The sequence below is a fragment of the Lepus europaeus genome, chromosome 19, assembly GCF_033115175.1.
Source record: "Lepus europaeus isolate LE1 chromosome 19, mLepTim1.pri, whole genome shotgun sequence".
In the NCBI taxonomy this organism is placed as follows: domain Eukaryota; kingdom Metazoa; phylum Chordata; class Mammalia; order Lagomorpha; family Leporidae; genus Lepus; species Lepus europaeus.
In genome coordinates, this window is record NC_084845.1 from 3,077,306 (window position 1) to 3,104,476 (window position 27,171).

General features: G+C 69.2%; 4 protein-coding genes across 6 annotated transcripts in view; 1 reads left to right on the forward strand and 3 right to left on the reverse strand.

The window, feature by feature from the left end:
* SSC5D (scavenger receptor cysteine rich family member with 5 domains) overlaps positions 1–11,738 on the reverse strand; it is a 33,536-nt gene extending 21,798 nt beyond the window's left edge. The window contains 11 exon segments of the mRNA XM_062177239.1: positions 948–1,073; positions 1,160–1,984; positions 4,891–5,208; positions 7,189–7,365; positions 7,901–8,218; positions 9,356–9,664; positions 9,978–10,079; positions 10,273–10,386; positions 10,537–10,845; positions 11,062–11,088; positions 11,553–11,738. Coding sequence (XP_062033223.1) covers positions 948–1,073; positions 1,160–1,984; positions 4,891–5,208; positions 7,189–7,365; positions 7,901–8,218; positions 9,356–9,664; positions 9,978–10,079; positions 10,273–10,386; positions 10,537–10,845; positions 11,062–11,088; positions 11,553–11,577 — 2,650 coding nt within the window. The 5' untranslated portion in view covers positions 11,578–11,738.
* Positions 11,739–12,478: 740 nt separating this feature from the next.
* NAT14 (N-acetyltransferase 14 (putative)) lies at positions 12,479–14,283 on the reverse strand. 2 transcript variants are annotated; one of them, XM_062176876.1, is made up of 3 exons: positions 14,201–14,283; positions 13,808–13,927; positions 12,479–13,492 (listed from the first exon to the last, which is right to left on the reverse strand). In XM_062176876.1, the coding sequence occupies exons 2-3, from the start codon at positions 13,877–13,879 to the stop codon at positions 12,944–12,946; spliced, it is 621 nt and encodes a 206-aa protein (XP_062032860.1). In that variant the 5' UTR covers positions 13,880–13,927; positions 14,201–14,283; the 3' UTR covers positions 12,479–12,943. The 2 variants fall into 2 exon arrangements, with proteins under 2 accessions (XP_062032860.1, XP_062032861.1); XM_062176877.1 differs by having other exon boundaries at positions 14,206–14,272.
* Positions 14,284–14,822: 539 nt separating this feature from the next.
* ZNF628 (zinc finger protein 628) lies at positions 14,823–20,230 on the reverse strand. Its single transcript, XM_062177662.1, has 2 exons — positions 20,186–20,230; positions 14,823–17,958 (listed from the first exon to the last, which is right to left on the reverse strand). Exon 2 carries the CDS (start codon positions 17,951–17,953, stop codon positions 14,909–14,911), a length of 3,045 nt encoding a protein of 1,014 aa, XP_062033646.1. The 5' UTR covers positions 17,954–17,958; positions 20,186–20,230; the 3' UTR covers positions 14,823–14,908.
* Positions 20,231–21,787: 1,557 nt separating this feature from the next.
* C19H19orf85 (chromosome 19 C19orf85 homolog) lies at positions 21,788–26,825 on the forward strand. 2 transcript variants are annotated; one of them, XM_062177719.1, is made up of 3 exons: positions 21,788–22,008; positions 22,147–22,386; positions 26,414–26,825. In XM_062177719.1, exons 1-3 carry the CDS (start codon positions 22,004–22,006, stop codon positions 26,823–26,825), a joined length of 657 nt encoding a protein of 218 aa, XP_062033703.1. In that variant the 5' UTR covers positions 21,788–22,003. The 2 variants fall into 2 exon arrangements, with proteins under 2 accessions (XP_062033703.1, XP_062033702.1); XM_062177718.1 differs by having other exon boundaries at positions 21,788–22,386.
* The last annotated feature ends 346 nt before the right edge of the window (positions 26,826–27,171 follow it).

Here is a 27,171-nt window from a genome sequence, read left to right on the forward strand (position 1 = left end):
CACGCACAGGACACAGCAGAGACTGACCACGCCAGCCGTGGTCTCTGGAGAATTCCCTCCTCCCCTCTGCGAGCAAAGTAATCCCACCTGGAGTCTCCCTTGACTTCTCCCCACGACGACTCATCGCTCCAGCCCTGGGGTCCTGCAGCCGAGGGTCCTGGACCCCCTGCTCTTCCCGTCAAACGCAGGCGAGCCACAGGGCCTGCACCACGGGCGGCCGGAGCCAAGCGGCTCCCCCGCGCCAAAGACCCTGGCGCTCGCCCCCAGGCTCACGGCGGCTCGGACTCACGCCCGCCCTCCCCGGCTGCCTATCAGCATAGCGGCTCCGGGCGCAACTGCGCATCTGCTTGGGCTCACGCCTCCGTTTCCCGCGTCCTGGGAGGGGTCCCCCGGGCGGACCCTAGGCGGCTGCGGGTGCCCGGCGCTTGGCCGTGTCGGCCACAAGGGGGCGCTACGGGACAAGGAGGCGGCGCGGCCTGGGAGCGCCTCTCCTCAGAGATCGGGTCTCCGCCTCCCGAGGAGTCCTACCTCACAGCTTGGCCCCCCCATCCCTACCCCCACCCCCAAGGCCCCGCAACTTCCACCCCAGTGAGACCTCAAGCTTCCGTCAGCTCCTAGGACCGTGGGCGCCGGGCCGCACCGGCCGGCCAATAAGGAGACAGAGAGCCTGTGACGTCACGAGGCGCTAGGCAGAGGAACGGCTGCCTCTTCTGCGCAGGCGCACACGGCACCCCCAGAAAAGGGCGGGAAAGGACGAGGGCCGGCGGGCCTCTCAGAAGGGGACGAGCAGAGGGGCGCAGGGCGGCCGAGGCAGCAGGCAGGGAGGCAGCAGGAACGGTGCCGCCGGAGGCAGGGCGCGAGGGAAACCGAGGCGGCCCGCCCCGCCCAAGGTTCTGGAAAATTCCCCAGGGAGGGGCTGCGGGGCGGCCGCTGGTCACCGCGCTCACCTGTGTCCGGGAGGCGCCTCGCGGTCGCGGGGGGCGCAGCGGTGCGCCGCGGGGCGCCCTGGGCCAGCTCCGTCCCCGACGGGGGGTCCCACGTCCAGGGCGGATAGTCCTCGTCCTCCGTGTAGCCTGCGGGGAGGCGGCGGCGGTCGGCCCTGCTGTGCGCGGGCTGGGGGCCGCCCGCCCGGCCGCCCGCCCGGCCGCGGCCCCGGTACCCGTGCACGTGAGCCCCACGTCCTCCTCGTGGTCACAGTTGTGCTGGCCCCACGGCCCCGACGGGCAGTCGCTCAGCGAGGCCTCGCGCCCCAGGCAGCCCACGTCGTCCAGCCAGATGGGCCCCGTCCCGGGGCCGTAGTGCGTTTTGCCCACCCGGGGCCGGACCTTTCCGCAGCCCAGTTCCCAGCAGGCCACGGTGGCGTCGCGCAGGTCCCAGTTGTCGTCACACACGGTCCCCCAGCGCCCCGCGTGCCACACCTCCAGCCGCCCCGCGCACCTGTTGGGCCCGTCGGCCAGACGAACCCGGAAGGGCCCTGTGGGCGGGGCCTGGTCACGTGGGGGCGTGGCCTCCGCCCGCCCGCGCCCGCCCCGCCCCTCCCGCCGCTCACCTGGCGCCCCGGTGGTGGTGCTGGCCGCCGCGGCGGGGGCCGCGGGAGACCCTTGAGCTGGGGTCTGGGCGGACGGCCCCAGGGAGGCCTGAGGAGTGGCAGTCGTGGTGCGGGTGGGCGCTCGGCGGGGCGCCTCGGTGGTCCGGGAGGTCAGCTCCAGCGGGCTCTGGGTGCCCAGCGCCCTGGAGTGCTTCGTCGTGGGCCCCGGGGGAGGGGGCGTGGTTGGTCTCTTTGTGGCTTTGGACCCCCACTTCTTGGTGCTCTTGGGCACTTTTGCCGGCGCCTTCGTGGTGGTCTTCTCCAGGACGCTGGGGGTCCGAGGCGGAGAGGGCTTGGTGGCGGGCTCTCCCGGGAGCCAGGCATCCTGGTCTCTGCCCAGCCCCGGGACCCAGCTCCAGCTGAAGGGGTCTGAGACAGTGTCCAGGCCAGCCGTCCCTGCGAGGCCGGTGGGAAGGGAAGGAAAGACGGCACTGTGTGGTCACCGGCCCAGGCCCCTCCTCTCCAGCCCAGTTCCGGTCCAGTCGCCCACGCGCCTGCCGGAAGCCACACACCGTGGCAGGCCGGAGCCGACGGCACCCCGCTCACTTGGTGTTTACAGCATGGACGCCACAGCCTCTTCACCCCTCACCTGTCCCCCGGCTCCATCTCTCTGACCTCTAGAATCTCGCTAGTGCCCTGCCAGTCCTCACCAGGTGTGGACAGGCCACCCCTGGCTCCAGACATCTGTGTGGCTCCCACGACCCTCAGGAAGACGGAGGAGGGGAGGGGCCTAAGAGGACTCCAGCCTCTTAGGTCTCCCCCGATGTGCACAGGTGAGGATTAGCCACGCCCACAGAAAGGTTTGGCCCTTGCCCTGCTCCCGGGAGACGACTGCTAAGCCCTTGGAGTGTCTTCCCCGATGTGCCCGGGGGCTCGGGCTAGGCAGCCAGCCAGTCCTAACAGTGTGACGATGGACAGCCCCATCCACGTGACCAACCGCTGTGGACACCGGGGCTCAGCAGGGCTCCCCCGGCTGGCAAGACGCCGCGTGGGCTGTCGCCTGTCCGTGCTGTGGGAGTTAAGTCCCCTCTGCCGAGGGAGGGCAGCTGGCCTCTCCCCTGGGCTGGCTGGAGTCGGTGTGCTGTGCCCCAGGATATCCCAGCATCCCTGACCACTGAGTGCTTAGGGAATTACTGAAGCCCAGGATGCTCCTGGGGGCCTCCCCGACTGCAGCACGTCCCAGGGTTGGCAGCCACGGTCAGGGTCAGGCCAGCGCTTTCCTCCACGAGCCGGAAGCGCCTCGGAGGCCGTTCTGGGAGCCCAGCACCGAGTTCAGCGCCGGGCATCTAAGACCAGGCCACGGCATAGCTGGTGGACGTGTGACCAAACAAGCACCCTGCGGCTCCGTCCCGGCCCGGCGGCCCTGTCGCCTCCTCTCCACCCAGGGAGGACAAGGCGCCCTGCTCTGCGGGACTTCCTTGGTTCCTGGAAAGCAGGGGGTCGGCGGGAGGAAGCAGCCTCTGGCGCAGGAATCCTAGCTCCACGCTTAGCCTCTCTGAGCGCCGGGGGATGGCTTCACCGCTCTGGGCCTCCGCTTTGTCGGCATCGCCCAGCCTAGACTTAGCCTGTGCATTGAGTGTGGTCCCGTGTGTGCGAACACCCAGCACGGGAGGCTCTGGGTCGGCGTCGGTGCCGGCGACGGCCCTCCCTGCCTCCCCCTGCACGTGCCGCAGGGCGTCCTCACCACACACTGTCAGTGCCGGCGACGGCCCTCCCTGCCTCCCCCTGCACGTGTGCCACAGGGCGTCCTCACCACACACTGTCAGTGCCGGCGACGGCCCTCCCTGCCTCCCCCTGCACGTGCCGCAGGGCGTCCTCACCACACACTGTCAGTGTGGCGACGGCCCTCCCTGCCTCCCCCTGCACGTGTGCCACAGGGCGTCCTCACCACACACTGTCAGTGTGGCGACGGCCCTCCCTGCCTCCCCCTGCACGTGCCGCAGGGCGTCCTCACCACACACTGTCAGTGTGGCGACGGCCCTCCCTGCCTCCCCCTGCACGTGCCGCAGGGCGTCCTCACCACACACTGTCAGTGCCGGCGACGGCCCTCCCTGCCTCCCCCTGCACGTGCCGCAGGGCGTCCTCACCACACACTGTCAGTGCCGGCGACGGCCCTCCCTGCCTCCCCCTGCACGTGTGCCACAGGGCGTCCTCACCACACACTGTCAGTGCCGGCGACGGCCCTCCCTGCCTCCCCCTGCACGTGTGCCGCAGGGCATCCTCACCACACACTGTCAGTGCCGGCGACGGCCCTCCCTGCCTCCCCCTGCACGTGTGCCGCAGGGCGTCCTCACCACACACTGTCAGTGCCGGCGACGGCCCTCCCTGCCTCCCCCTGCACGTGCCACAGGGCGTCCTCACCACACACTGTCAGTGCCGGCGACGGCGCTCCCTGCCTCCCCCTGCACATGCCGCAGGGCATCCTCACCACACACTGTCAGTGCCGGCGACGGCCCTCCCTGCCTCCCCCTGCACGTGCCGCAGGGCATCCTCACCACACACTGTCAGTGTGGCGACGGCCCTCCCTGCCTCCCCCTGCACGTGCCGCAGGGCGTCCTCACCACACACTGTCAGTGCCGGCGACGGCCCTCCCTGCCTCCCCCTGCACGTGCCGCAGGGCGTCCTCACCACACACTGTCAGTGCCGGCGACGGCCCTCCCTGCCTCCCCCTGCACGTGCCGCAGGGCGTCCTCACCACACACTGTCAGTGCCGGCGACGGCCCTCCCTGCCTCCCCCTGCACGTGCCGCAGGGCGTCCTCACCACACAGTCAGTGCCGGCGACGGCCCTCCCTGCCTCCCCCTGCACGTGCCGCAGGGCGTCCTCACCACACACTGTCAGTGCCGGCGACGGCCCTCCCTGCCTCCCCCTGCACGTGTGCCGCAGGGCGTCCTCACCACACACTGTCAGTGCCGGCGACGGCCCTCCCTGCCTCCTCCTGCACGTGTGCCGCAGGGCGTCCTCACCACACACTGTCAGTGCCGGCGACGGCCCTCCCTGCCTCCCCCTGCACGTGCCGCAGGGCGTCCTCACCACCCACTGTCAGTGCCGGCGACGGCCCTCCCTGCCTCCCCCTGCACGTGCCGCAGGGCGTCCTCACCACACACTGTCAGTGCCGGCGATGGCCCTCCCTGCCTCCCCCTGCACGTGTGCCGCAGGGCGTCCTCACCACACACTGTCAGTGCCGGCGACGGCCCTCCCTGCCTCCCCCTGCACGTGCCACAGGGCGTCCTCACCACACACTGTCAGTGCCGGCGACAGCCCTCCCTGCCTCCCCCTGCACGTGCCACAGGGCATCCTCACCGGAACAGGTGACCCCGACGTCCTCGTTGTGAGCACAGTTGTGTTTCCCCCAGGGAGCAGCAGGACAGTCGGACAGCGACGCCTCCGTCCCCACACAGTTCACGTCATCCAGCCAGATGGGGCCCGAGCCCCAGCCAAAGCGGCCTGCAGCGGGATCTGGCTGCCGAGGCCCACCGCAGCCGAGCTCACGGCAGACCACAGCCGAGTCACGCAGGTCCCAGCTGTCATCACACACCGTGCCCCAGCGCCCGTCGTGCCACACCTCCAGCCGGCCGGAGCACCTGCTGGGCCCGGCCACCAGGCGCAGCTGGGGAGATCCTGGGGTAGAAAAGGCACAAAGAATCAGAAGCGGGGAAGCCGTGCAGCCTCTGGGTCCCCCCCCACCGCCCCTCCCACCCCTCCCGCCCCTCCCGCCCCTCCTCCATCCAGGCTGCAGGCATTTCCTACACCACCCTCTGTATGGAGCCAGGTCACAGGTTCCTCGGGAAGCCAAACATAAAGTTATACACGACATGGAAGGCCCACTGCCAGCAATACACCCAGAGCACACGGGAACAGGTACTTGGACGTGAACGTCCGCGTCAGTGTCACGCCCGAAAGCCAAGAGGACCAAACGGCCTAAATCCCCATCGCCGGATGCGTGGCTGAACAAACGGGGTGACCAGTCCCGGCAAGGACTGCGTGGCTATGATCCCCAAAGCGCGGGCGATGGAAACCAAAAGAAACAAGTGGGGATACACCGAACTACACACCTGCACGTGCATAGGAAAAATCAAGAGAATGACCGACAGAGTGGGAGAGAATGTGCATTCCTCTCAAGTATATGAGAAGAGGCCACTACAGAGTATGTGAGGAGCTCCCACAATCAGTAGTAAACGACAGAAAGTCATGAACCATCAGGGAGACGCAGAGCAAAACCACAGTGCAGGGGCCGGTGCTGTGACGGCATCCCATATGGGCACCGATTCTAGTCCCGGCTGCTCCTCTTCCAGTCCAGCTCTCTGCTGTGGCCTGGGAGGGCAGTGGAGGATGGCCCAAGTCCTTGGGTCCCTGCACCGGCATGGGAGACCCAGAAGAAGCTCCTGGCTCCTGACTTCAGATCTGCGCAGCTCCAGCTGTTGTGGCCAATTGGGGAGTGAACCAGCAGATGGAGGACCTCCCTCTCTGTCTCGCTGTTGCTCTCGCTCTGCCATTCACATATATAAAACTAAATAAACATGGCCGGCACCGCAGCTCAATAGGCTAATCCTCCGCCTTGCGGCGCCGGCACACCGGGTTCTAGTCCCGGTCGGGGCACCGATCCTGTCCCGGTTGCACCTCTTCCTGTCCAGCTCTCTGCTGTGGCCCGGGAGTGCAGTGGAGGATGGCCCAAGTGCTTGGGCCCTGCACCCCACGGGAGACCAGGAGAAGCACCTGGCTCCTGCCTTGGGAGCAGCGCGGTGCGCCGGCTGCATTGTACCGGCCGCGGCGGCCATTGGAGGGTGAACCAACAGCAAAAAGGAAGACCTTTCTCTCTGTCTCTCTCTCTCACTATCCACTCTGCCTGTCAAAAACAAAAACAAAACAAAACAAAAAAAACAAAAAAAAACAAAACTAAATAAACATTAAAAGGAGGTAGGAAATCTTGTCAGTTCTGACAATGTGGATTAAGCTTGAGGACATGATGCTAAGTGAAATAAACCAGACCCGGGCTGCGTGACTCCACCTACACGAAGAATCTAAAACAGCCGGATACATGCAGTCGCAGTGGGGGATTTCGTCCGGGGCCCGGGGGAGGGAGGACTGGGAGGGTGGCGTTTACCGCGTGCAGTTTCTGGAGACGGGTGGTGGTGCCGCTGCACAACGATGTGAATGGATTTAATGTGGGTGGCCAAAGTGGTTAAAATGGTAAGTTCTGTGTCATGACCCACGCTGGGGCGTCCCCACGTGGCCCTGCGTGGCGTGGCCGCCTCCCCCTGAGAACTGCGAGTCGCGAACCCCCTTCAATAAACACATTTAAAGACAACAGCCATCGCTGGCCTAGTCCTGTCAAAGCCTAGGAAGGAAGCAGGCCGGACCACCTAGGCCAGCGGCGAAGACACTGGAGGCTCACGGGAGGCGGGCTCTCAGCCTCCCGGCCAGGAACAGCCGCAGAGTTGGCAGGCTCCACGCCGTCACGGGACCCTTGTTCAAACAGGACTGTGGATTTTGAGGCCCCTTCTGAGGAGCGGGGGTGCCCCTTGGGGCAGCCTCAGACCTGCAGGTGGACACAGAAGCGGCTGAGGACTTGGCTGTCCGGGGGAGCAGCGAGCGACTCACCGGCCTCCGGGCCCGGCTCCCGAGGGCCGACTGGAACGGATGGAGGAGGTGACACGCCGGCCGTCAGCGTGGCCTGGCTTGCTGTGGTGGACAGGGGCCTGGGTGCTGCCTCCCTGGCTGCTGAGCTGTTGCTGTCCACTGTGGGGGCCGTGGGGGGCACGTAGCCGAGGGGCATACCTGGGGCAGGGGGAGAGGGGATTACCTCTTACCCCCACTCCAGTGTTGCTCTGTCCCCCCGCCTGCCCCCCATGGCTCCCCAGTGCCCCCGACACACACACATACACACACACACAGCCCTTCCTCCCGAGATTTTGGTCTGGAACCGGGGAAGAGGGCGTGACTGGGGAGCAGGGGTGAGGGGAGAGGGCAGAGGGTGGGGACAACCGCGGTGACTTGCAGAGAGACCGGCTTGGGCAGCGAAGGCTGCAATAGCCCAGCTCTGTTTTTCCACCTGGGGCCGGGGCACTCCGTCCTGGGGGCTTCCTGGGCCCCGAAGGCTGCTGGGCAGCGGCCCCATGAGCTACTGCCCACGAGGCACCAGTAGCTCCTCCCTGGTGACCCTCCCAGATGTCTCCAGACAATGCCAGTGCCGGTGTGGCTGAGACCCGCCGACGTGGGGCCATCGTGTGGGAGGCTCAGAGGGGACAGGTGGAAGCTTGGAGAGGGCGAGGGCACATAAGGACAAGACCCCCCCACTGCCACGCCCCCTCACCGTCACACACAGCCCCCGCGTCCTCGCGATGGTGGCAGTCATGCTGGCCCCAGGGCCGCGCCGGGCAGAATCGCAACGCCGTCTCGTTTCCCCGACACCGAAGGTCGTCCAGGATGATGGGGCCAGCGCCCTCCCCGAAGAAGGCACCCCCGGGGGCGGCCAGCGCCCCCCCACAGCCCAGCTCCCGGCAGGCCACGGCGGCGTCGCGCAGGTCCCACCCGTCGTCACACACGGTGCCCCAGCGCCCGCCGTGCCGGACCTCCAAGCGGCCGGCACAGCCGTGGGGGCCGTCGGCCAGGCGCAGCCTGGGGGCCGGGCCTGGATGGGGGCACAGAGGGACAGGCGAGCTGCACACAGGAATCCACAGCCGGGGGGGCTGGGACCGGGGAGAGGGGCACAGCCCCCTGCCCCCATCCCAGAGGCCACAGGGAAACAGGTCCTCCACCTGCAGGCTGCAGAGGAGCGGGAGCTGGGGGGTGGGAAGTCACTGGCTGGCCCCGCGTCCCCGTGGGGGACGGCCCTGCGCAGAGTCCCCAAGCTGTGACCACCACAGCTGGGAGGGGGAGACCCCTCTGAGCGCCCCCGTGGGCAACACTCTAACCCCAGGGCGCATTCTTGCTCCTCTGGGAAAACTTCACCTCTCCTCTGAACCTCGGCTTACCCCGAGTGAGCTCCCCTCGGAAGGCCTCGCTTCCGCCCCGGCCGGCCTTCCACACCACCCACCCACCCACCTGGCCCCCACAGCAGCCGTCTCTGCAGCCTGCTCCCCGTCGGACCACTGGGTGCACAGCCCACCCCACCCCCCACTCCCCCACTCCCAGCCCGGGTGTGCCACTCTGCTCCGGCTCTGGGTGTGGGGCTCACAGCGCCCCCTGTAGGAGCCTCGGTTTCCGCATCTGAGAAGAGAGAGGGGCCCGAGTCCCCATCGTGGGCCGCCAGGAGGCTCAGGAGGATGGGGACACGGTGCCTGCCCGCCGTCCGCTTGGCACAGGGCAAGCTGGGGCCGTGCAGGCCTGCAGCAACTGGGGCAGTCGGCCAGCCTCGCGGCTCCTGCAGCCTAAGGAGCCCAGGAGCAGAAAGCCTGCCTGGGCTTCCGGTGCAAGACGTATGTGGAAGGAAGGAGGGCAGGCAGGTGCACCCCGGGCTCTCCTGGGAGGCCCCATCCCAGGGCCCAGAGAAACAGGGAGGGCAGGAGCCCCCGGCAGGAAGCAGAGCCCTGCTCCGGCATCACTGCCCCCAGGTCACACCTCCCCCTCCGCCTCAGCTCCCTGCCCGTAGGGACAGGCGGGCAGGCCTCCTCGCCCGGGGGAGCCTCTGAGGAGGGCACTCCTAGCCTTACGGCTCCATCCGGGAAACGCTGGCACAGCCCTGGCTCTACAGCGGAGCCCCCGCTCCGGCCCCAGCACCTTTCCCCGGGGCACTGACTGCAAGGGGGTGGGGGCCAGCCTCACCTACCCGTGCACACCAGCCCCGCGTCCTCACTGTGGTCGCAGTTGCTCCGGCCCCAGGGGCTCCGGGGACAGTCCCGCAGGGTCTGCTCTCCTCCTCCACACCCCACGTCGTCCATCCACACGGGCCCCGCGCCCAGCCCGAACCTGGCGCCCCCGGGGGCGGCCAGCGCGGCTCCACAGCCCAGCTCCCGGCAGGCCACGGCGGCGTCGCGCAGGTCCCACCCGTCGTCACACACAGTGCCCCAGCGCCCGCCGTGTAGCACCTCCAGGCGGCCGGCGCAGCTGTGGGGGCCTGAGACCAGGCGCAGCCGCTCTGGAGGGGGGCACGGGTGGGAGGGAGGGGCCATGAGGGGTCTGACCACAGCTCAGGAGAAGCAGAGTCAGCCCCCTCCTGGGAAACCGAGGCCCAGAGCGGGCACTGGCCTGAGGTCTGCCTTCCCCCGGCCCCTTCAGGGCAAAGAGCCACCATCTTTGAGGCAGGATCCCTGACCGGACAGGGGTCAGGGACAGCAAGAAGAGGGGAGAACAGGCTGGCCCCTGAATCCCGAGGGGCGACTCCGAGGCGGGTCCCCGCGCGGTGGGCCTGGGCTCTCACAGTGTGCAGGTCGTGTCTGCAGGGCACCCACCTTGTCGGGGGGCCCCAGCCGTCAGCGAAGGGGCCCTGGTGGACTTGACCTGCTTGGGTGGCCGGGGGCTCTTCTTCCGGGGGCTTCCGGCCAGACGGGGGGCTGGGAGGGGAGACAGCAGGAGGTCAGAGGCTGGGCTGCCGCCCGTCCCTCCACCCAGGCCCAGGAGGCCCCTCTCAAGGGCCACAGTGCCAGAGGACTCCCCGGGCCGGGAGAGCCAGCCTGGGGACCGTGCGTCCCCTCCCCCACAGCTGAAGCAGGAGATGGAGCCGGGGCGGGGGTCCTCCGGGCGCACCATGAGTCACAGGGGGCTCCTCGGAGCTGGGGCTCAGCTCCCCAGGCAGCCCCAGCCAGGGGTCCCCGTCCGGGGGGGAAGCTGATTCGTCCCTCGAATCGGCCACGCGCTGACCTGCAGGAGAGAGAGGTTGAGAGGAGGGTGGCCGGGGAGATGGGCAGGGCCTGAAATACGGGGGGAGGTCTGGGGCTCAGAGCGGTTTAAGTTGGGGGTCCCAGAGGGAGGGAGAGGCCTGGCTCTGGAGGGGGCCGGGGGCACGCTCACCTGCACAGACGACGCCCGCGTCTTCCTCGTGGCTACAGATGTGGGCCTTCCAGCCGCGGTGGGGGCAGAGGCCCAGGTGCTCCTCACCGCCGCGGCAGGCCAGCTCGCTGAGCCACACGGGGCCTGCACCCTCCCCGAAGAAGGCACCCCCGGGGGCGGCCAGCGCCCCCCCACAGCCCAGCTCCCGGCAGGCCACGGCGGCGTCGCGCAGGTCCCACCCGTCGTCACACACGGTGCCCCAGCGCCCGCCGTGCCGGACCTCCAGGCGGCCGGCGCAGCCGTGGGGGCCGTCGGCCAGGCGCAGCCGCTCTGGTTGGGGGGGCAGAGGAGAGGCTGTGACCATCCCTGAGGTCTGGGGTCAGAGTGATGGTAGGGGGTGCAGGCTGTCCTGTGGGGTGCGGTTGGGGGGCCGGGGCCAGACTTTGGGGTGCTGGTCGTGGTGAACGGGGGTACCCCCAGCAGGAGCAGGAGGCCAGGCCTGGACCCGGGGAGGCGTGGAGCTGGGGGGCAGTGTCTGGGACTTACCAATGGCCCGAACCCCAAGCAGCACCACTGTAGGAGGTTGGGGGGCAGAGTGAGATGCAGGCCCCGGGGTTCCGCCTCATCCCGAATACCCCGAAACACACACACATACACACACACACTCTCCGAGCAGCCACGCCTCTGACCCAGAAACCCACGCTGGGAGCTGGGAGCCAGAGCCCGGGCAGAGGGCCACCAAGCCTGAGACGGGTGGGGCTCGGACGCCTGGCCTGGGGCCAGGGCTGGGCACCTGGGGCTCTACTTGGCCAAAGGTCAAATGGCCCGTGACCTCCACAGGACCAGGGCTTGGGCCGGGTCCCTTCCGTCCTCAGGAGGCTGAGTCCCCGAGGGGCCGGGCAGGGCAGCCAGAGGCCAGGCCATCTGGTGGCACCAAGGACCAGGCTCCCGGAAGCCCCAGTCCCTAAACTGGACGTGCTAAGGGGTCAGAGGTGGGGGCCCGGATCCCCCGAGTCCCCAAGGGAAGGGTCACTCACCGAGGAGGCAGGCCAGGACCCTCATGTTTGCAGAGTCCGGGGGAGGGGACAGGGCGAGAGGGGAAGGAGGGCAGGAGAGGGGAGCAGGCGGCAGCCAAGCGAGGGCGGAGGCGAGGGAGGGAGCGCCGGCCGGAGGCGCCCGGGACCAGCAGAGGAGCAGGCAGGGGCCCAAGGCTTCACCAGGAGTAAGAGAGGCTGCAGGGAGGCGGCAGGGGACAGGAGGGCGGGAGGGGGCTGGCGAGCAGCTCAGGCATGGGGAGGAGGGGGGTGGCGGGCGGGGGGAGGGTGAACGGCTAACACCCACACGCAGACGGCCAGGCAGGCCCAACCGAGGGACGGCAGGCTGCCGGGCAGGGGCAAGAGGGGTGCAGACGTGGGGCGCGGGCGGGGCACCCACTCTCCTGCCTCCTCCCTTGACCAACTGGGGAGTGGGCTCTGACCCCTGCTGGAGTCAGGGGCCAGGCAGATATGGGACTCTGGGAGCGGTAGCAAGAGGGCCTGCAGCCAGACATCAGGAGGGACTTCCTGGATTGGAGGGAGCAAAATGGAAAACTCCTCCATCCATTCCCTCCCTCATCCCTCATCGGCGGGCTTGAATGTGAACCCCTTCAGACGCCATCTGAGGCCGGAGGCCTTGAACCGGAGTGGGGAGGGGGCGGGAAGGGGGCTCCGCAGACTCCTTGCACACACACACACACACACACACGCTCCCTGCACCCGGCAGCTGTGAGCTGGAAAAAATTCAGTCATGGGGAGCGTGACTCAGAGGCTGGCAGGGCCCCGGGCTGCTGTGAGCTCACCGCCTCCCCTCTCCCCCCAGACACCCACAATTAATGTCAACTTGGGGGAAGGAGGAGCCAGACAGAAGCTGGGGGGGGGGGGTGGAGGCGGGGGTCCAGAGACAGACTGGAAAAGGCATCAGAGAGAGGAGGCCACTTCAGGCTTTATTAACAAACAGTGTAGAAAACCAGATGGCTGGGTCGCGAGGAAGGGCCGCTGCCCCTCTCAGCTCCCCAGCGGCAGCCGGGCGCCCACTGCCCACAGCACCTTGTGTCCCCCACCCCTCTCCCCGGGAGGCCCTGTCCCCTCTGGCCGTGTCCTGTGCAGATCCCGCTAGGTGTCCCTTCCTGGAGGGCGGGGCAGGCTGGGGACACAGGTGCCCCTGGGGTGGGGGTGGGGGTGGGTCCGTGACCTCTGGTGGCCCAGGAGCCACGAGGGAAGAGGGATTCCTGAGAAGTGCAGACCCCCCCCCAGACATCACGCGGACAGACGGGCGGCCGAGCCCCAGGTGTGCTGGGGAGTCACACGCCGGGCACCCAGCATGCAGCGGGCGCCACCTTCCAGCCCTGCCCCATCCTCCCGGCGGCCACGGGGACACTCAGCGGTGGGGGTCACAGGTCCTTGCAGAAGTCCCTCACGAGCACGTAGCCCATGCAGCCCCAGCCACCCTCTGCCTGGTACCCGCAGCCCTCTAGCATGCTGGCCACGCCCCAGGCGGCCACGGCCACGGGGACGACCAGCCGGGCGCGCGTCTCCCCCATACCCCCAGCCCAGGCCCGAGCCCGGGACTCGGCGAATGCCAGCAGCCTTCTGCCCACACCTCGGCGCCGGTGCCAGCGGGAGACAGAGAGGCGGGTGACGCGGGCTCCGTCCCCTGCACTGGTGCCGGGGGCCAGGGCCAGGACCCCGCACACGTCGCCGGAGCCGCGCACGGCCACCCAGGGCCCCCCCAGGCCGCCCGGGGGAGGCAGCGAGCCCCAGCGGGCTCGCAGGCCCAGCTTCAGGGCAGCCACGGCCAGGAACACCGGCAGCAGGAGGGCCAGGGCGAAGGAGGCCAGGACCAAGCGCAGGCCGCTGCTGGCCGCGGCCAGGAGGAGCAGGGCCGGGGGCCGCGTCAGCACGTGGAGGGCCACCCGGTTCTCCGTGTCCTTGACGCCGGCCTGCGGGGAGGGGTCCTCGGCTGTCCATCACACTGTGTGTGGCGGGGGAGGGGCCCCAGATGGGAGCGGAAGGCGGTGTGGGGGCTGCATGGGTGAGAAACTGGGGGCGGGGGCATCCAGGTCCGTGGCCCTGCCCGTCAGAGCCTGGGCCCTCTGGGGCTGCGGGGACCAGCAGCCAGCTGCTGCCAGCCCCTGGCAAGGGGGAGAGGCCAGCAGGGAGCCGGGGGTCCGGGGGAAGAGGTAGCCTCGGAGGAAACTCGCTCGGGGCGGCTGAGCCCACTCCCAGCGCCCCCGGCCCGCCGCCCCCGGGCTCACCTTCAACATCTCCAGCACCAGGGGCCTCTCATCCTCCCTCATCTCCCGCACGGACAGGTGGCTGGGGGCCATGGCGGCCCCCAGGCGCCCGCCCCCGGGCAGGGAGCTGGCGTCGCGCACCTGCCGAGGACACAAGCAGATATGCGTCAGGTGGCCGCCCGCGTCCCCAGGGCCCCGGCGCGGCGCGGGGACAGCAGCGCTTCCCGGGGTCCTCAGCCCCGCGGCGACCCCGAATGTTCCCCGGGACTCCCGCGCCCCGTGCAGCTCGGCCGTGGGCCCCAGCACTGCGCAGCGCCTGACCCTTCCCCGACGCAGGGGCCGCCGTGAGGGCCCCCACCCCCGCCCCCACCGGCGTCTCCCGCCCCCTCGCGTCGCAGGAGGACCCGCGAGCACCTTACACGAGGTGTGGGGGAGCGGGGTCGGGCAGGGGTCGCCGGCGGAAGTGGCGTCAGAGCCGAACGGGGCGGACGGGGTCGCGGGGCAGCGCGGGCTCCCGGCCTCGGCCACCGCAGCCAGGCCTCCCGATGGGGCCCCGAGGCTGCGAGCCGTGACTCTGCCACGTGACCTCGCCGAGCCCCGGGGAGAGGGGCGCGGCCGCGGCGGGCAGGAGTGGGCGCGCGCCCCTGCGCGACGTCCCCGCGTCGCCGGGCAACGGGCGCGGGAGGGCAGTGACGGCAGCGCGCGGGCTCCCATTGGCGCGCGGGCCCTCGCGGGAGGGGTTGCGCCCAAGCTCCCGTCCCCGGGGACCCGCACCCCAGCCCCGGCCTGCAGGGCCCTGAGGGGCGAGGGTCTCTTCCCCCCTCTTCAGGGGGAAGGCGGGGAGGGTGCCAGGCAGCGAACGAGCAGCGGAACCCGGGTTCGGGCCCCCCCTCCTAAGGCCAGGGAAGCTGAGCTCGTGCCGCGCCCCAAGACATGAAGCAAGTCCCGGCTCCGGGCTCCCAGGCGGGGCCCCGGCCCGGGCGCTGTCCCCCTCCCCCCCGCCCCCACACCCCAAGAAAGAGAGCGATAAGAGATCCGCGGTCTTTATTAACCAAGCTGGCCGAAGGCCCTGCACTCTGCAGGCGAGGTCTGCGTGAGGCGGGCGCGGACACCCGTGGGGCCTCAAAACGTGTGCACCAGCTGGACAGAGGGCAGGGTCTGCACGATCTGGATGGAGGGCAGGGCCTGCGGGGTCACGACGCCGGGCCCAGCTCCTGCGGGGACCACTTGTACCATCTGGGCAGGGGGAGCGGCGGGGATCCCGGCGGGGGCAGCCACAGGCCCGGGCGGCGGCGGTGGCGGCGGGGCCAGGAGCTGCAGCGTGGCTGCGCCTCCCCCGGCGCCGCCGCTCTCCAGCAGCTCGCTGGCGGGGGCGCTGCGGATGATGAGCAGCTTCTGGCCGGGCGGGCCGGGGGCGGGCGGCTCGCTGAGGCCGGGGGCCAGGGTCTCGACCTCCTGCACGCACAGCCGGGTCTGCTCCCCGTCCGCCCCGCTCAGCACCAGCACGCTCTGCAGCCCCTCGTCCATCTGCAGCGTCTCAAAGAGGACGTCCTGCACCACCCCCGTGCCGGCCTCCACGTCCCCCGCCTCCCCAGGGCCCGGGCCCGTGAGCAGCTCCTCCGCGGCTCCACTCTGCACCACCAGCAGGTTGGGGGCCTCGGTGGTCACGGCTGCCCCGCCGGAACCCGAGAGCTGGCCCGCCACGGGCTGCAGCGGCACCGTGGTCACTTCCTGGGCCGGCTGCAGCTGGACCCCACTCACTTCCTGCGGCCCTGCCTCCCCACCCCCTACGTTCTGCAGAACAATCAGGCTCTGCCCTCCGGCACCGGCGCCTGCACCGCCCCCTCCCTGTCCCCCCAGACCTCCGGCGCCTGGCAGCCACACGACTCCCGCCCCCTGACCGGCTTTCCCCACTGCCCGCTCACACGGCCTCCCACGGCCGCCCCCGGCCCCAGCGCCGGCGGAGGGCAGCAGGATGAGCTTTGGGGGTGCGGGCGGGGCAGGGGGCGTGGGGGGCTGCAGGCTGCTGGGGATCAGCTGGAGGCCCTGGGCGGTCTGCACGAGGAGAAACGTCTGCGAGTTGGGGGCTGCTGGGGCCGGGGCTGCGCCCCCCGCCACCTCCAGGGAGAGCGTGGCCTGGAGGTGCGGGAGCACGTGCACGTCCTGCGTGGCCAGCGGGGCCGGGGCGGCGGCCAGCGGGGCAGGCGCGTGGGGGCCGGCCGCGGGGGCGGGGGCGCCGGCGGTGCCGGCGGGGGCGTGCGTCCGCATGTGCCGCTGCAGGTAGGCGGCCATGACGAAGCCGCGGCCGCACACCGGGCAGGCGAAGGGGCGCTCGGCCGAGTGCGTGCGCTGGTGCAGCAGCAGGTTGGAGGAGTGCGTGAAGGTCTTGGGGCAGAGCGGGCAGCGGAAGGGGCGCTCGCCCGTGTGCACACGCTGGTGCTGCCGCAGGTTGGAGGTCTGGGCGAAGCTCTTGCCGCAGACGCCGCAGGCGTGGGGGCGTTCGCCCGTGTGCACGTGGCGGTGGCGCCGCAGGCACGACGTGTTGCGGAAGGCCTTGCCACACTCCCCGCACGCGTAGGGCCGCTCGCCCGAGTGCAGCCGCAGGTGGTACTGGTAGTGGGATGACCACTTGAAGGTGAGGCCGCACTGGCCGCAGGTGAAGGCGCGCAGCCCCGTGTGCACGCGCTGGTGGATGGCCAGCAGGGAGGAGCGCTTGAAGGCCTTGCCGCACTCGCCGCACTGGTAGGGCCGCTCGCCCGTGTGGTCCCGCAGATGGTACCGCAGCCCCGAGGAGCCCTTGAAGGCCTTGCCGCACTCGGCGCACTTGTAAGGGCGCTCCGCAGAGGCCGGGGCGGGCGGGGCAGGCGGGGCCGGCGGCTGCGGCGGCGGGGCGGGGGCAGCGGGAACCAGCGGCTCCTGGGGGCAGGTGACCTCGGCCGCCTCGGCCTGCGGGGGCGGGCGCCCGGCCGCCGCCTCCTCCACGTGGCACTGCTGGTGCGCCAGGAGGCTGGCCAGCTGCGGGAAGGCGCCGTCACAGCTGCCGCAGCGGAAGGCCTGCCCGCCCGCCGGCCCGTGGCTGTGCTGGTGGCGGGAGAGGCCGGCCACCGTCCGGAAGGACTTCCCGCAGGGCAGACACGCGAAGCCGGGCGCGGCGGCGGGCGCGGGCTGGGGCAGAGGGGACCCGGGGGCCAGCGGTGCCGGCGGGTCGGCCTTGGGCGGCGCGCGGGGCGCGTCCTGGGGCCCGGGGCACGGCTGGTGCTCCAGCAGCAGCTCCTCGCTGCCGAAGCCCTGCTCGCAACCGTCGCAGCGGTACACCAGCTCCACCGTGGTCTCGGCAGCCGCCAGAAACAACTCGGGCACCACGGGCGGCGGCGGCGGTGGTGGCGCGGGGGGCGCGGGCGGGCTGGGCGGCTGCAGGTAGGCCTCGGTCACCAGGACCTTGCCGGCGCCGCCGGGGCAGGGCTCCCGGGGCGGCGGGGCCGGGGGCGGGGCGGCGGGCGCGGGGCCGTGCGTGCGCTGGTGCAGCAGCAGGTTGGAGGAGTGCGTGAAGGTCTTGGGGCAGAGCGGGCAGCGGAAGGGGCGCTCGCCCGTGTGCACGCGCTGGTGCTGCCGCAGGTTGGTGCTCTGCGTGAAGCTCTTGCCGCAGACGCCGCAGGCGTAGGGGCGCTCGCCCGTGTGCACGTGGCGGTGGCGCCGCAGGCTGGACGAGTTCTTGAAGGCCTTGGGGCAGTCGGGGCACGGGTAGGGGCGCTCGCCCGTGTGCTGCCGCAGGTGGTACTGGTAGTGGGACGACCACTTGAAGGCCAGGCCGCACTGGCCGCAGGTGAAGGCGCGCAGCCCCGTGTGCACGCTGCGGTGGATCTGCAGCAGCGACGAGCGCTTGAAGGCCTTGGGGCAGTCGGGGCACGGGTAGGGCCGCTCGCCCGTGTGGCCCCGCTGGTGGTACAGCAGCGCCGAGGAGCCCTTGAAGGCCTTGGGGCAGTCTGGGCACTTGTAGGGCCGCTCGCCCGTGTGCGTGCGCTGGTGGTGCAGCAGCCGCGAGGACCAGCGGAACGACTTGCCGCACTCCCCACACTCATACTGGGCTGCGGGGGCCGCGGGGCCCGGCTTCTCCCCGGCCCCCTCCGCGGTGGAGGCAGGCGCCATGTCCGCGTGGGAGCCGACCATCACACCTGGCGGAGGGATTCTGGGTCAGCGGCAGGCGCTACACTCAGCCCCAGGCCACACTGGCCGCCTCCCCGGGCCACCCACCCCGCAGGGATGTGGGATGTGCGCTCCCAGCAGCCCAGGGTTGCCCAGGAAAAGACGTTGCCAGTGTCAAAATGGAAACCGCCCGACACACTGGGACAACGGGTCACCCTCGCGACGCTGGCCATGTCCCCGGACTGAGCAGCCTGGGCGCGGCCGGCAGGCCTGTGCTCCTTGCCCGCACAGCCAGGCCGCGTCCTCTGAACCTCACCCACCTGCGCCCCCACACGGGCTGCGGCCGTCCTCACCCTGACCCTTCAGTCTGCCCACAGCCTCTGCAGGGCCCAGGCCTCCAGCCAGTCCTTGCCACCATCACCCTGCCTCCTAGCTCACCCCTCTTGGAGCCCCGAGTCCCTGGACACCACCAGGTGTGTGGCCCCTGCTGCTGCGGGCCCTGTGCCACTGTCCCGCCCCCATTCTCACAGCCCCTCCCTCAGCCTATGCTGGCCCCCGAGGTGGCCCGCCGGCCCCATGGCACCCACTCCCGGCTCTGAGGCTCCCTGGCAGCCTCTCTTCTCCCCAGACTCCAGCACCCTGTCCTCTCCTGCTCTAAGCGGGCAACCCTGCCATGGACCACGCCGGCTCCGGGGAAAACAAGGAATCCGGAGAGGAAGCCCTCACCTTCCAGCCAGCGGCTCCCACCTCCCAGGGGAGCCCCGGTGTCTATCAACTGCAGGGCAGGTGCTGGCGGCCTCGGGTGAGGCCAAGGGTCCTTCTCAACGCTGCAGGGGTGCAGGACCACCCCACGCAATGGAGAATGCTGAGACCCCTCCCCCACGCGGAGCCCACTGCCCTCCTGGCCTGTGCCCTCGCATTCCCACAAGTCTCCACTCCCAGGGCTGCACACCCCTGCCAGGCTGTGCCACGTGGCCCTGGGACACCTCGGACTTCCCCTGCCCAACCCCACCCCAGCTTCCTGTGCCTGCTCAGCCCCGACTCAACCCCGTCTTCTGTCTGAAGGTGGCACCAGGGACGCCCGGCCTTCCTCGCCGCCTCTCTCCCCCTGGCTCTCGGAGGCGGTCGCCAGCAGGGTCCCCTGCGGAACCCGGCCACTTCTGGAGGCCCACCTGTGCCGCCACCTCCTCTCCCGGAGGCCGCGCCAGGCCTCTGCCCCTGCCCCTTCCTAACCCCACCTCCAGGGAGGCCGCTCCACTCCGCTGCCCTGAGACCTCCCAGAGCTCCCGTTTCTGAGCCTGCGGCCCCGTCCCCTCCGTGCCTTCCGCTGCGGGTCACTGCTCCCTCCTTGGGGCACCTGCCTGGCTTCTGCACGCCGGCGTCCCCAGCCCCCGCCTCACCCCCAAGTCTTTGCCGACACTCCCCAGCCTCTGCCCCAGCCTCATCCGGGTCTCCATGGCACTCGTCCCCTCGGCGGTGGCCGGGCCAGAGTGTCCCGTGGGGCTGTCCCGTGCACGCCGCCAGCGCCAACCACGCCCCCGCAGCCGGGACCACCACACCGGCTCCAGATGTCACCAGACTGACTCTGGGGCCTGCTCAACCCTCGCCTACCGCCCCTAAGGCCGACTGCGACAGCCCCTGCTGCAGGGCCGTCCCAGCGTGCAGAGGACCACCCAGGGTTCGGCCTCGGCCACGGTTTCCCCAGGAAGCAGAAACGGGGGGCTGTGTCCAGGGAACGAATCCCTTTGAAGAATGAATGAATGAACGAATGAATGAGCACACCCCCCCCCCTTGAAACGGTAGGCGAGGCCTCTGCGGGGACCCCCGCGTGCCCAGAAGCTGGTGCGCCTCTAAGAAGGCCGAGCATCGCCGGGGTCCGAGCGGCCGCGGCCCCGCAGGTGCACGGAGCAGAGCCGGCCCCTCCAAGGCCGGTCCACGCCCTTCCAGCAGGTCGGACTTCCCCTTTAAGAGGGCGCCGCCACTGAGCGGCCGGGGAGCTTTTCCTGCCGTTACCTACGCAGCCGACACGGCCCTTTAATGAGACAACTCCTTTTAGGGGGGAAATAAACAAGAGGGGCGGCTTCTGTAAAATGCAGCCTCTGGCCCTTTAAGAGGGCGGCGCCGGCCCAGCGGGCACGAGTCGGCGGTAAAATAGCGACCTTCCCTTTAAGGCACCCCTTCCGGTTTCACGCTCACCGCTTCCCCAACGTCTCCGCCCTCCGGTCCCTCCCCCAACTCCCACCCCGCGGGTCTCACCTGCGGCCCCGACCCGGGGAACGAGGGCGGGGAGCCCCAGGGCCTTCCCGCGGGGGCCGACGGGAAGGGGGCGCCCCGGCAGCGGCCGTGCGGGACGGGGGGCCGGGGAGGGGGGCGGGGGCGCGCTCCCTCCCGGCGGCCCCCGGCGCGCGGCACCCAACCTTTATCGGCGGCCTCTCGCGCACACAAACCCCGACGTCGCCGTCGCGCGTCATGACGCGCGCGCGCCGAGGCCCCGCCCCGAGCCGCCGCGCTCCCGGGCGCCGGCGGCGCGTGGCATCCTGGGAGTTGTAGTTCTCCGGGCCGCAGGCCAGGGTTGTCCAACGGCGTTTCGAAGTGCGCGCTGTTTGCCTAAGAGCAGCGTCCCTTTCACTTCTGCTCTCGTTAAACACTGGCCACAGAGGAGGCGTCCACGCTGCCCAGCGGGCTACCAGGCAGGGCGGACGCGGAGGCGCAAATCTCTGTGCCAGCCCCGTGCCCCGGCCACCCGGTCCTCGCCCAGCGCGGCGGGAGGCCCGCGGGGTCCAGCTTCAGGCCAGGAGTGCACAAAGCTTCGCAGTCCACGACGCTTGCTGGTCGTGGTGGCGAGTGCCCTCGGGGCACGCTCCGGGGAGAAATCTCCGGCCAGGCCGTGTCCGGCGTTGTCCAGGCCCAAAGGGAGTGGGGGGGGGGGTGTGGCTGGAGCAACGGGGCTGCCCCGGCCCCCGCCGGCTCTGAGCTGAGCCCTTCCGTGTAGACTTGAGGGGGTCTCTGGGGACCCGGAGCCAAGGAAGTCGGGTCGCAGGCTGGGGGGGGGGGTCTACCCCAGACCCCCCGCCCACAGAGCACCGGGAGCCGCTCCCCGGCCCCTCGGCGTGGTCAGCGCCTCCCAGAGGGTCCCCGATCCGGGGCGGCTCCCCCCGCGCCCTCCCGCGGTCTCCCGTCCCAGGGGGGCTGGAATCTTCCCCGGTTCTGGGTGTCTTCCTCCCGGGTCCTCCAGGGCGGCCCTGCTCACTGCCGCACACAGTAGGCGCTCAATAAATGCCAAAGCCCCGCCCCCGTCGCGGAGCCGGCTGGGCTAGGAGCCGGGAGCCCGGCGGACACCTGTTAGCACCTGGAAGCGCAGGTAACCAGGGAGTCTCACCTGGCGCCCCGCCCTGCACCCTGGGCCGGACCGCGGGCGCCCCCTGGTGGAGCCTCCGGAGGTGTGCGCCCGGCCCGGCCCGGCCTGGCAGGTGTTAGCAGGCAGGTGCGGCGGCCGCCCCCATGCTGCGCTCACCCGCCAGCGCCCCCACGGCCCCTTGCCGAGGGCGCCTGCACCGCCGTCCCCTCTGGGCCGCGGCCAGGACATAGAGGGAGGCCGAGCGACAGAGCTGAGCGGACGACAAAAGGCAAAGAAATGCAGTCCCGGGGGAGGGGCGGGGGGGGGTCAGGACCGAACACCCGACAGGCCCGAGGGTCGCAGTGGGGCTGGAGACCCTGGAAAACCCCTGAGAGAGTCCCTGACGCCCCGGCTGGGCCTGCTGTGCACCTGCCACCAGCACCCAGGCCCCACGTCCCCTCGGTAGCCTCCCTGGGGAGAAAGCTGCGGACCAGTCTTGGCTTCCCCTGGAGCCAGGAAAGGCGGCAGGGGCGGGTGGGCGTCGGCCCCACACCTCGGAGGCTCCCTCCGGCCCCCTCCCTAGGACGCCAATTAAGGGTCCTCCACGCTAATCGCTGCGGTTGACACGCTCTGGCCGCCTCGCCTCCCTCCGGAAGCCTTTGTCCCCTTAATTGGCTATCTCCAGGCGCTTTTCTCTGCACCTGCCCACGCGCCCAGCCCGGATCCCAGGTCCAGCTATGTGGTAATTGGGCACTGGATGGGGAGGGGGCGGTGCGCAGAAAGCCCCCTCCCCTCCCTGCCCCATGCCTGCCTATATCAGCCCCTCACCTGCTGGCCCCTCAAACCGCGGGGCACAGAGAGAGGTCTTGTCCTGTCCCAGGGCCCCACCTCCATACTCCCCACCCCACGCCTCGGCCGTGTCCACCTGCGCCTCTTCTGCTCCAGCCATGCACCCCGGCGTACCCGCAGCCCCCGAGGTCTCCGAGCCCGGCCCCAGGGAGCTGTGTGCCTTCGTGAGCGGGGCGGCCGCCCACATGCTGCGGGCCCTGCAGCCCCGGCGCTCTAAGCCCCCCAAAAGGAGGCCCAACCACAGACGGTTCCTGCACAACCAGATCTGCAGGTGAGGCGTCGGCAGGGTGGGGGGCGAGCCTGGGGCTGAACGTGAACAGCACCTACTGTGCGCCAGCCCCGCCAAGATGGCGGAGGAGAAGCAGTGGCGCAGTCAGTGGGCACAGGAGGCGGCCGGGGCTGCAGGGGAGAGGACGGGAGAGGCCCCAGAGCACCTGCAAGTGGCCATCGGCCGCATCGGGGACGGACCCAGCGCCCTGGGCTGCACCCCTGCGAGCCGTGGCTGTGCCGTCCACTGGGCCTGGACGTGGACAAAGCACGCAGGAGCGGGGGCTCGGGGCCCCTTGGAGCAAGCACTGGGGGCCAAAGGAGCCCCCCTTCTCTGAGTTCTTGACCCCAGGCCACGGGGATCTTTCTTGCAGGAGGGGAAGTTGAGGAAGGGTCTGGGGCAGCCTCTCTGAGCGGCCTTCCGGGGGGCAGTGGGAGGCTCGGGAAGGAACGGGGGTCTGAGCACCCCCGCACCTGGCGACCCTGCCCCCGTCCCTGTCAGCCCAGCCCTGTCCGGTCCGGCCTCCCTCCCCCCAGCCCTGCGCTCCCCCCACACACCCGCCAAGGCTTCACCCATGCCCTGTCGCCACCAAGTCACCCGCATGCTGCTTCGGTCCCCGGCCCTGCTACAGGCGTGGAGGCTCCGAGAGGCTCCGTGTGTGCCCAAGGCTGCACAGCCAGAGTCCAGAGCACACGCTCGCCACCACCCAGCTGCCCAGGGGCTGGATGGTGGTGATGGAGGCGATGACGGTGGTGGTAGTGGTGATGGTGAGGATGATGGTGATGGTGGTGGTGGTGATGGTGAGGATGATGGTGATGGTGGTGGTGGTGGTGGTGGTGTTGGTGATGGAGGCGATGATGGCAAGGATGGTGGTGGTGGTGGTGATGGTGAGGATGATGGTAGTGATGATGACAGTAAGGATGGTGGTGATGGAGGCGATGACGGCGAGGACGGTGATGGTGGTGGTGGTGGTGGTGGTGATGGTGGTGATAATGATAGTGAGGATGGTGGTGGTGGTGGTGAGGATAGTGGTGGTGGTGAGCATGGTGATGGTGGTGGTGGTGATGGAGGCAATGATGGCGAGGACGGTGGTGGTGGTGAGGATGAGGATGGTGGTGGTGGTGGTGGTGATGGTGAGGGTGGTGAGGATGGTGACAGCAAGGACGGTGGTGGTGGTGGTGGTGAGGATGGTGATGGTGGTGATGGTGATGGTGAGGATGGTGATGGTGGTGGTGGTGAGGATGGTGGTGGTGGTGAGGATGGTGGTGGTGGTGATGGTTCTGACACTGGAGGTGAGGATGGTGGTGGTGGTGATGGTGGTGAAGGTATCTAACAATTGTATGACAATATGAGGGATCTTCCAGAAGTTCATGGGAAATGCACATTATGGGGAAAAACCACATGGGTTTTGAATTCTATGCGTCAAAATAAACTTATCTCTCTTTAAAAAAAGATTTATTTATTTGTTTGAAAGGCAGAGTTACAGAGAGGCAGAGAGAGAGAGAGAGAAAAGGGAGAGAGAGGGAGAGGTCTTCCATCCAATGGTTCATTCGCTGACAGCCAGGGTTGAGCCAAGCTGAAGCCAGGAGCTTCTTCTGGGTCTCCCACGTGGGTGCAGGGACCCAAGGACTTGGGCCATCTTCTACTGCTTTCCCAGGCCACAGCAGAGAGCTGGATTGGAACTGGAGCAGCCGGGACTCGAACCCGCGCCCACATGGGATTCTGGCACCGCAGGCCGTGACTTAACTCATTAATACAACAATACCGGCCCCAAAATAAACATCTCTCAATCGTGTTTTTCCAGGAACTTGTCTGAACTCCCCTTGAGCATGCCAGGCACCATACACGCGCTTGTGTGTGAGTCCGTAGAAAGTTACAGCAGTGAGAATCAGCTCCACAGAGCCAGGGAGGGACCGCAGAGAGGCCCAGCTCACGTCCCGAGCTCTGCTTCCGGAAGATTCAAAGCCAATTTGAAGCAAAGTAGGAGCAGGAGCCGGCCCGACCTAACCCCGTCCCTCACTGCAAGCTCTCTGCCCCAGCACCCCCACCCCGCACAGGGCCCCGTCTTCCCAGCTGGCCTGTAATGCCGCTCCAGCCCGCCCCTGTGGAGCCCACCCAGACCCCGTGTCCACACCCGCACGCCCAGAACCAGGGCTCCCAGGATCCCGGCCTTCCCCGAGGGCCTCCAGGTCCGAGCACTGTCACTCAGTGCCTTCCCGTCACCTGCGTGTCTGAGATCGATCGATTGATTGATTGACTGGAAAGGCAGAGTTATAGAGAGATAGACACACACACACACACACGCACACAGATCTTTGTGACCAGCGCTATGGCACAGCAGATCTAGCCGCCACTTGCAGTGCCGGCATCCCACATGGGCGCTGGTTCAAGTCCCGGCTGCTCCTCTTCCAGTCCAGCTCTCTGCTGTGGCCTGGGAAAGCAGTAGAAGATGGCCCAAGTGCTTGGGCCCCTGCACCCACGTGGGAGACCTGGAGGAAGCTCCTGGCTCCTGGCTTCAGCCTGGACCGGCCCCAGCTGTTGGGGCCATCTGGAGAGTGGGCCTGTGGATGGACAGTTTCGCTCTTTGTCTCTGTCTCTCTGTCTCTCTCCCTCCCTCCCTCTCTGTCATTCTGCCTTTCAAATAAATAAATACATCCTTTTAGGCTAGATTTTTGTTTATTTGAAAGGAAGTGAGAGGGAGAGAGAGATCTTCCATATGCTGGTTCACTCCCCAAATGCCCACGATAGCCAGGACTGGGCCAGGCAGAGGCCAGGAGCCCGGAGCTCCATCTGGGTCCGCCATGTCGGGTGGCAGGGACCCAGGCACTTGGGCCATCCTCTGCTGCCCCCCCGGGGTGTGCATTAGCAGGGAGCAGCATCACAACTCAAACCCAGACAGGAGGTGGCTACACCCACGGCACCCCCGTGCCCACCCCACACATGGGCTTTAAAAAAAAGGATTTATTTGAAAGGCAGAGTTACAGAGAGGCAGAGAGACAGAGAGAGAGATGTGTGTTCCATCCGCTGGTTCACTCCCCAATTGGCCTCAATGGCTGGAGCTGTGCTGATCCGAAGCCAGGAGCCAGGAGCTTCCTCCAGGTCTCCCATGCGAGTGCAGGGGCCCAAGGACTTGGGCCATCCTCCACTGCTTTCCCAGGCCACAGCAGAGAGCTGGGTAGGAAGTGGAGCAGCTGGGACTAGAACTGGCGCCCATATGGGATGCCGGCACAGAAGCGGCAGCTTTACCCACTGTGCCACAGCGCCGGCCCCTCCCCACCTGTATTTTTAAGTGTATCTCTCACGGAAGGTTAGCACACACGCACCACCAGTGAGCACTGGGTGGATTTCCCGAGGCACCCAGCAGTGACCCAGGCCCGGCCGAAGCCGCCATCCCGACCCCTCCGCTTCCCGACACAAAGGCAGGCCCGCGGCCCCCACTGTGAGTCTCACACCAAGCCGCGGACTCCCTCCCGGTGCCGGGACCCACGTCCAGTGTGCAGCTCGCCCCGTGGCTGCACCGGTGGCTCCTCTGTGCATGCCTGGGTCCCCAGTCCCCTTCCGAGGACACCAGAGGGGACGAGGACCCACAGGAGCGACTGTCTCACCCTCGTCACCTCTCAAGGCCCCGTCCCCACATCCGCTCTCCTCTGAGGTGCTGCAGGCTGGGGCTTTGGCATTCAACCTTGGGGGACACAACCCAGCCCGCGGCAGCTGGAGACCCATGGGGGTTGCTGGCCGGGGGGCCGGTGTGGTGACAGTGGTGTGACACAGATGCCACGAGGTGGGCGGGCTCAAGAGCTGCTCTGGAAGTGGAATCCAAGGCCATCCAAGTCCCAGGGCCACCGCCAGCCCACAGCCCACCCAAGAGTGAGAGACACCCCTTCTCTAGGATATTTTGTGCAGTGCACAACCCCAGCACCTGTGCAGACTTAGAAACACTGAACGGTCCGGAGAGATCAGGTGGGGAGGGGGGTCCGATCTGGCCCCCCCAGCGGGGGCCGCCACCCAGCTAACGCCCGTATCTCCGCAGGCAGTTCGCCATGATCGAGGCGGCCACGCAGCGCCTGGCCCTGTCCATCTTGTCCCAGGAAGCGCCACCCCAGAGACCGCCACCCCGAAGGCCGCCCCCACCCCCACCGTCCCCCTTCCTGGGGGTGGCCTGCGCCGAGGCCCCCACGGAGGGGCCCCACGCCAGCCCCAGCCTGAGCCTCGCCGCCCTGGACGCCGCCACCCTGGACCTCTTCGAGGACATCACACTGGCCCCAGAGAGCCCCGCCCCTCCGCTGGCCGCAGCTGGGCCGGTGCCACCTGCCCCTGCCGCCCTGACCCACACCCAGCATGCCCTGGAGGGAGCGGCCTGGGGCTGGGCGGACAGGTGGGAAGTGCCCTGTGCCTGGGATTCGCCCGGGGTCCTGGACGGCTGGGGGGCCTGCTGCCCCTGATGGCCAGCGCGGGCAGCCCAGGCCCACCAGGAGGCGGGTGCAGCCTCGCCGCTGCTCCTGGGCGGGGGGCTCCCTCTCACGCCCCCTCCCTGGCGCCGCTCCGCCCAGTGTCTGCCCCCGGCCGGACCCCAGGGCTGGCAATAAACCTGACCGCAAAGCAAAGCCGCCGGGGCCTCCAGCTTCAGACTGGACGCACAGCGGGGAGGTGTTGCGGGGTGGGGCGGTCAGGGGCGCGCCCCGTGTCCGGAGGACGGCTGGACGGTAGCCCGAGGCTACTCCCAGAGCGACGCGGGCAGCTGTCCACCTCTCGCCACCCACGTCCAAGCCCAGAGTCCGAATCCTACAA

Coding starts and splice junctions, on each gene's coding strand:
- ZNF628 (XM_062177662.1), bottom strand. CDS start 17,953: ATGGTCGGCTCCCACGCGGACATGGCGCCTGCCTCCACCGCGGAGGGG.
- NAT14 (XM_062176876.1), bottom strand. CDS start 13,879: ATGGCCCCCAGCCACCTGTCCGTGCGGGAGATGAGGGAGGATGAGAGG. Junction 13,493..13,807: donor TGGTGCTGGAGATGTTGAAG/GTGAGCCCGGGG, acceptor CCCTCCCCGCAG/GCCGGCGTCAAGGACACGGA.
- C19H19orf85 (XM_062177718.1), top strand. CDS start 22,070: ATGCCTGCCTATATCAGCCCCTCACCTGCTGGCCCCTCAAACCGCGGG. Junction 22,387..26,413: donor CTGCACAACCAGATCTGCAG/GTGAGGCGTCGG, acceptor GTATCTCCGCAG/GCAGTTCGCCATGATCGAGG.